We start from the raw sequence: 8,462 nt of genomic DNA on the forward strand, positions 1-8,462 counted from the left end.
CTTAATTTTTCATACAATCCTTTAAATTTCTACCTGATCATTTAATATTCATGCACAATCAAACATAGTTATGATGTCGAGTGCCTCATAACAATTTTAAACTTTACAAAAATTAGGAATGAAAAAAAATCAATACAACCTTAACCTATATTTTAAGGATTGTAAAATTAATAAAATTAATTATTGGCTATTCTAGTTGTCAACCAAAGCAACTCAAAAAACATGAATTGTGTTGAAAATATCTATCAATCATAAAATATGGATTGAGTTGGAAATGTCTGCCAACCAATTTACATCCGTGGTGAGCGCAATAGGAGGATAAAAGTCACCTTGATTTTCATTTCAAAGTCGGTTTCTTTCTCTCAATATTCGTTTAGAAAAGTTTTCTACTCTTCTAGTCTGCCCTTCACTTGTGTACTGATTTCAAGCTTCTGCCATGGCTGGTACACCGCCTCTTTCCCTTTCCCATCGAATAGATGTGTTTTGGCACGAGGGGATGCTCAATCACGACACCGGCTCTGGGGTATTCGACACCGGAGAAGATCCAGGTTTTCTCGACGTCTTGGATAAACATCCAGAAAACTCTGACCGGATCAAGAACATGGTTTCCATTCTCAAAAGAGGACCTCTCTCTCCTTTCATCACTTGGCATTATGGACGACACGCACTCCTCTCTGAATTGCTTTCTTTCCACCATCAAGGTGATTCTTGTTTCAATTCATATACACTTGATAACTGGGGTTTTGCTTTCCATTTATTTAAACTTAGTAGATCTGAGAAAGCAATTGAATCCTCGATGTCACCAGGAAATCAATTTAGCCCTTCTTAGATTAGGCAGTTGGGTTCTTGAATACCGAAGAAATTGAACAATCTAACTTATATATGCAGATAATTTCTACTGGGAAATCAAATAAAAACCATCACTCAATGCTGTGCTTATAGTTTCGTTCGCTGATTTTAACAGACTATGTAAATGAGCTCGTTGAAGCTGATAAAAATGGAGGAAAGGTTATGTGTTGTGGAACTTTTTTGAATTCGGGTTCTTGGGGTGTCTCACTTCTTGCTGCTGGTACTACTCTTTCAGCAATGAAGCATGTTCTTGAAGGGCAGGGCAATATTGCTTATGCACTTGTTAGGCCTCCTGGACACCACGCTCAGCCAACTCGAGCAGATGGCTATTGTTTCTTGAACAATGCTGGTCTTGCTGTTCATTTGGCTTTAAATTCTGGCTGTGAGAAAGTTGCTGTTGTGGACATTGATGTTCACCATGGAAATGGAACTGCTGAAGGATTTTACACGTCCAACAAAGTTTTGACTATTTCCCTTCATATGGATCATGGTTCCTGGGGTCCTTCCCACCCTCAAAGTGGATCCATCGATGAGCTCGGTGAAGGACAGGGTTATGGCTACAATTTGAATATACCTCTGCCAAATGGAACAGGGAACCGTGGATATGAATATGCCATGAAAACATTAGTTGTCCCAGCAATCCAGAAGTTCGAGCCACACATGATTGTTTTGGTTGTAGGCCAAGATTCAAGTGCTGTAAGTCAGTTCATTTGTTTACTTTCTTTTTTTAAGAGGAATGATTATCTTGTCAAAGTTTTGTGACTATTTACATTAACTGTGGGTCTACTAATCTATAAGACACATTGGTATTTTCAAATGCTACTTTCAAAAATAATTCCTAATTCCATTTGTAGTAGAATGTCTAATTTGTTTCCTACTAGAGTCAGGTTCAGTCTTTTGTTAATGAACTTCTGTAACTTTATCTATCATGCTAAATTGAAATTTTGAACGATTTCTAATAGGTATGAGGCTGTGTTGGTGTTATTTGTGGCTCAAATTTTGAACTCTAGGTTTGATCTTTACTGTATTCTGTATCTTTTTCCTGTTGTTGTTTCTCGTATTTGGCAGCTATGGGACCTTACCTGGCCCCTAAAGTCTCAAATTTAAACTGTGCATTAGTCCTAATATTTAAGACAATCCTGCACCACGAAGAAAAAGGCCCAAGTGTAAGTCTTGTTTTTCATGCTCAGAATAATTGAATGATGGACATGTAGATGAAGAGTTGATAATTAGCTGTAGAGATAGTGAAGTGCCTTTGGACTCGTAGTTAATTTCGAAGTGCAAGCAGCAAGGATGCTTGATTTTGAATAGGTTGTAGAGCATAAATGTGGCTGAAAGTGTTAAATGGTTGTGGTAATGGTGATATTTATAGATGTGGGTTGTGTTGTAAACTAGCTACTTTGTAATCCTTTGGTTTGGTTCTTGCGTCCTCTGGTTTGATATCGTTATTGTTGATCCATTATTGCTTTCTTGTTTGATAACTAGACTAGAGAGAATATTTTATCGAAATGCTTAATCATAATCCTACTTATGGTCATGCTTTTGATAGAACACTATCTTTGGTATGATCTTCCTTGCTTATTTCAACAGAAATTTACAAAATGAATTGATGAAATATCAATTCGGTATCACAACTCGGTTGATCTCCTCTCGAGATGCAACACTAATTCTTCACACAAAGCTTTATTCTTCTGATACTCAAGAATGTCTTTCGGTTGCGCTTGCCATTCCAGATTTTCATTGATGTACTGTATCGTCGATTGCACCCCTGCATGATCACCCACAAGTTTCTTCAACTGAGAGACATGAAAAACTGGATTTATAGAAGTATTTGCTGGTAAATCCAGCTTATACGCTAATGTACCAATTCTCTCCAAGATTTTATAAGGTCCAAAATATTTTGGAGAAAGTTTTTTTATTATTTTTTCTCCTTAATGTGAGTTGTCTGTAGGGTTGAATCTGTAGAAAAACCAAGTCACCAACTTGATATTCGACATTCCTCCTTTTACGGTCAGCATATTGTTTCATCTACTGCTGGGCCAAAATAAGATGTTCCTGCAATGCCGCCAAAGTTATATCTCTTTCTCTCAATTGCTTATCCAGCATTGAATAGAAGTGTCACCTTCACTGTACAACAATAACGAAGGAGGTTTATGACCGACCATACACTACTTGAAATGGAGATACTCCCAATGCCCTTTGGAAAGTGGTATTATACCAAAATTCCGCCCGCGGAAGCCACGATACCCATTCCTTTGTCTTCTCACTACAGAAACACCGCAGATAGGTTTCGATCCGCTGTTTACTACTTCAGTTTGGCCATCGGACTGCGGATGATAAGCAGGACTCTTATTTAGCTTCGTGCTAGCCAATCAGAACAATTCCTTCCAAAAGTGGTTGAGAAAAATCTTGTCTCTATCAGAAACAATGGATGAAGGAAATCCATGTAGCCGAACAATCTCCTTTACAAATAAATCTGCTACTGTCTTAGCTGTGTAAGGACGTTTTAATGGCAGAAAGTGACCATACTTGCTCAAACGGTCAACCACTACTAATACTACTTCAAAACCTCTAGCTTTTGGTAATCCTTCAACAAAGTCCATGGAAATATCACTCCAGACTTGTTGCGGAACTTCAAAGGGTACCAATAGGCCAGCAGGTGATAATGCCAAAGTCTTATTACGTTGGCATGTCAAACATTACTCGCAATACCTTTTCACATAGGACTTTATACCTTCCCAATACAATTCACTTGTCAACCTTTTATACGTCCTTAGGAATCCAGAATGACCTCCAAATACTGAATCATGGAAACACTATTGGAATCAATGATGAAGTTTTTTATAGAACCAATCGGTTCTTATAGTGCAACATCCCATTCTTCACTGAGAACTTATTTTCTCTCTGTCGATTGTCATTTTTCCACTCATTTACTACTTTCTTGAAGCTTCTCATCTTTTTCTACCTCCTCTTTAATAATTTTTAGATCAACCAAGATTGGCGCAGAAACCCCACATAATTGTACTTCCGGTGATTTTCTTGATAAGGCATCAGCTGCTTTGTTTTCAAGGCCCGGTTTATAAAAGACTTCAAATGAATATCCAAGTAATTTGGCCACCCATTTCTGGTACTGCGGTTGGACTACTCTCTGTTCTTGCAGAAACTTTAGTGATTTTTGATCCATTTTAACAACAAATTTTGCCCCCAACAAGTAAGGACGCCAACGTTGTACAGCAAAAACCACAGCCATAAATTCCCTTTCGTAGACCAGTCTTGCTTTGTCCCTCATTGCCAATGTATGGCTATAAAAAGCAATAGGTCTTTTAGATTGGGTCAGTACAACACCAACTCCATAGCCGGATGCATCCGTCTCAATTTCAAAGGGATGATCAAAACTACGAAGAGCTAGTAGTGGTAGGGACATCATCGCTTTCTTTAACTTCTCAAACGCTTCTTTAGCATCCTCATTCCACTTGAATCCCCCTTTCTTAAGCAGTTGGGTTAGTGGAGTGGCTATGGAACCATAATGCAGAACAAATCTTCTATAATAACCGGTCAAGCCAAGAAATCCTGGAACTTCTCTCACATTCGTGGGTCTCGGCCAATCAGCTATAGATTGAATTTTATCTGGGTCAACTTCAACTCCCTCTCTAGATATTACATGTCCCAAATATTCAATTTTCAATTGAGAAAAACTACATTCTTTTTGTTGGTGTACAGAGCATGGTTCCTCAAAGTAGAAAAACTTTCTCCATGTGACTCACATGTTCTTTCTCATCTTTACTGTAAATCAATATGTCATCAAAAAATACTAAGACAAATTTTCTTAGATAAGGCTTGAAAATCGTATTCATTAAAGCCTGAAAGGTAGCCGGTGCGTTTGTCAAATCGAAGGGCATGACAAGAAATTCATAATGTCCTTCATGTGTTATAAAAGTTGTCTTCTGAATATCTTCATCCACCATTCTTATTTGATGATAACCAGATTTCAGATCGATTTGTGAAAACAATGTAGCTCCATTTAACTCATCAAATAATTCCTCCACCATTGGTATTAGAAACTTATCAGGTACAGTAGCATTATTTACTGCTCGGTAGTCCACACAAAAATGCCAACTACCATCTTTCTTCTTCACAAGAAGCACCGGGCTGGAGAAAGGACTTTTACTCGGCCGTATGACTCCTGCAGCTAACATTTCTTCAACCAATTTCTCCATTTCTTCCTTCTGATGATAACCATATCTATATGGTCTCACCAGTTCCCTCCTTTAAATGAATGTGATGTGCAGTTTCTCTCCTCGGAGGAAGCTTCTCTGGCCACTCAAAGATGTATTTATACCGTTTTAACACAATTTGAACAAGATCCAATTCAGTAAAAATTGCCTCAGTATTATTTAATTCTGCCTTTTCATTGTTCTTTACTTCCACTGCTCTGCATTCAATGAGGAATCCTTCATCTTGTTCTCCCCAAGTTTTAAACATACTTTTTAGACTCATTCGAGCCTTAGTTAGACTAGGATCACCCTAGATACATATTTGTTTTCCATTACTAGTGAAAGTAAGTGTTAAATTCTTCTAATCCACTACTGTTACGCCCAAGGAATGAAGCCATTGCATGCCCAAAATTATATCTACACCTCCAAGTTCAAGAGGCAAAAAATCCTCTTTCAAATTTCAGTTCTTCAGCTGAATCTCTACATCTTCACATACACCTTTACCTTGAATGGCTGTACCAAAACCTAAGATGACTCCATAATGAGCTGTTTCTTTGGTTGGTATTTGTAAAGATTCAACTATCTTCTTGGAAATAAAATTGTGAGTTGCCCCACAATCTATCATAATTCCATGCCTTGATGTATCCCTCTAACTTTCATTGTGCCCGGGCTATTTAATCTGACTATAGAATTAATAGATAACTCAACATAAGCTTTGTTATCTTCTTTCACTTCTAATACTGCTAATCCCTTCTCCATCGATTATTTTTCTTCAATTATTTAATATTCCTCTTCTTCATTCATTACTACAATCATTTTCAGCTCTCGTAATTCCTTCATTTTACATTTGTGGTCGGCAGAATATTTTTTTGTTGCATCTAAAACAGAGTCCCTTCTCTTTTCGTGCCTGGAATTCAGTGTCTGGTAAATTGTCTAGAATTCACTTCCTTTCGAATTTTGTTGGCATTTGAACTCCTCAGCGTTATTGTCCGGATAGGAAAAGTAGTATTTCCTTTGTTTTCAGCCAAAGTATTACCAGTTAATGATTTACCGGTAACCGTAGATTGGGAAGGATATTTCCCATCCGCGAAGCCCTTCAAATTAGCCTCATTTCTGATTAATTCTCTATTTTCGACTAATTGAGCAATTTGCATCATTTCAGCTAACCCTTTCGGTCGACAAAAGGCAACCTCAGCTCTTATCCATGGTAATAACCCATTCATAAATGTATCTTCTACTACACTCTCTTGTATATCAGATAGAGGAGCAATAAGTTTATCGAAAAGGTTACGATACTCTTCTACTATAGTTTCCTGTTTGATTCGAAGAAATTTTCCTAAGATTGTACCATCCATACTCGATCTAAATCGTATTAATAGTCTTTCTTTCAGATTCGATCAGCTTAAGAATTTATCTTTTTCTTCTTGCGAGCGATACCAGTTCAAGGCTAGTTCACCGAAGCTTATTGTCGAAACTAACATTTTTTCTGACTCGGTAAGCTTATGAATTTGAAAATACCTCCAGCGTGGAATAACCATGAATCAGGATCTTCTTCGATGAACACCGACATTTCGACCTTTTTGAATTTGCTCCGGCCCGCTGCAATTTCTTCGATATCGGATTTCCTTTCATTTCGGCATTCTTTGATATTTCAGTCCGATTCGGTTGTTTTACTCGACGTTGCTTTGCTCTCTTTTCCTTTTGCTACGGCAGAATCACGTGCAGCAGATTCAGTCGTTCGATCACTGACTGCTGATCGATCTTTTGCCATCAATTCCATCATTAGTAGAAGCATCTGCTGTTGCTTCTCCGACTGTAATCGCATTACTTCGAGGTTTTTAACGATATCATTCAAACTCAGTTCAATCAGCGGCATCTTACTTATCTCCTTCTTTACTCTGGTGATTTCTTGATCCATTAATTCCAGCCTTTCTTCGATTTGCATCTGCACCACGATTCCTCCAGAATCGTTGCTCTGATACCAAAATGATAAAACACTATCTTTGGTATGATCTTTCTTGCTTATTTCAACAGAAATTTACAAATCGAATTGATGAAATATCAATTCGGTATTACAACTCAGTTGATCTCCTCTCGAGATGCAACACTAATTCTTCACATAAAAGTCTAATGCCTTTTCCCCGCCTAAACAACTAACTTTTATACTAGCCAATTAACCGACTTCCCTCCCTCACATTTTACAAGTGCTTTTTATTCTTTCTTTTATAAACAAACTTAATGGGAGGTCTAACAGCTTTATGATGAACTTGTTTGTTAATTTGGTTTACATATATTTGATTGTTATGAGCTTGCATTTTTTTACTTTCAAATTAGTTCGATCCAAATGGAAGGCAATGCTTGACGATGGATGGCTACCGGAAGATTGGGCAGATAATTTCGGAGCTGGCAAAGAAGTACAGTAGTGGAAGCTTGCTTATAGTCCAAGAAGGAGGATACCATGTTACTTATTCAGCTTATTGTCTTCATGCCACACTTGAAGGGATACTCAACCTATCGCCTCCTTTGATATCTGATCCTCTTGACAGTTACCCAGAAGACGAGGCTTTTTCTGTGAAGGTCATTGATTTTATTAAAAAGTATGAAGATGAAAATGTGCCGTTCTTAAAAGTGTAGCATCCTTTTAAGTATGTATATATCTGTATTGGTTGATGCTTCTTCTCTATAGTTGGATAAAGCTTTATAAAGTTTAGTTGACATAATCTTCCACTTGCCAGTTCCTAATAATCTTTAGAACTATGGTTGAGCTTTCACCATATACTAGAGCATCAAAGTCAAGTCATTTTCTACCATGTGAGCATAAGAGCATAAAAGTATTTATTCAATTATCTTTCCACTATCAATTTCAAAGTTTGAAATTCGATTATCTCATTTCGTATATGATAAAATAAAAGAAAAGTTGATTGTTTTTTACCATTTAAAAATGGATGAAGAGATAAAGCAAAATGGTTGAAAGAAATAGGTTTTAGTTTGTACCGCCTCTGTTAGATTTTTTTAAAATTTTATTTTTAGTATAAATGCCTGAAGGTTTCAGAAGTGCTAGGTTGGATGCCTTCTTCCTAAAGTTGCATTACATCTTTCACAAATGTTGCAAAACTAGAAACTTTATAAATTTGGGTACTAAAAAAGTCTTCTTCTTTCAGAATACTAAAACCAAAAAACATTTAAAATTGGAATAAAAATTGGGATATAAGAACAGTGCTGATCAGGATGATTTACAGTGGACCTTAGGATTTTCTTCGGTTGATGAGTAATATTGTAAATCTGGAAAGAGTAGAATTGCAAGTTTGGAAAGAATAAGGATATTGTTTGAAATGCAAAGTTCAAATACGTTTATTTTTTCAAATTGAAATATATTGTTTTTATATTGTACCAATAGTT

At 36.9% G+C, this 8,462-nt stretch overlaps 1 protein-coding gene across 1 annotated transcript; it reads left to right on the forward strand.

Annotated features, from left to right (window-relative positions):
- The first annotated feature begins 301 nt into the window (after positions 1 to 301).
- On the forward strand, positions 302 to 7,783 carry LOC103501734 (histone deacetylase 8). Its single transcript, XM_008465413.3, has 3 exons — positions 302 to 701; positions 965 to 1,545; positions 7,398 to 7,783. Exons 1-3 carry the CDS (start codon positions 437 to 439, stop codon positions 7,695 to 7,697), a joined length of 1,146 nt encoding a protein of 381 aa, XP_008463635.1. The 5' UTR covers positions 302 to 436; the 3' UTR covers positions 7,698 to 7,783.
- Positions 7,784 to 8,462: the final 679 nt, after the last annotated feature.

Source organism: Cucumis melo, chromosome 12 (genome assembly GCF_025177605.1).
Source record: "Cucumis melo cultivar AY chromosome 12, USDA_Cmelo_AY_1.0, whole genome shotgun sequence".
Taxonomy (NCBI): domain Eukaryota; kingdom Viridiplantae; phylum Streptophyta; class Magnoliopsida; order Cucurbitales; family Cucurbitaceae; genus Cucumis; species Cucumis melo.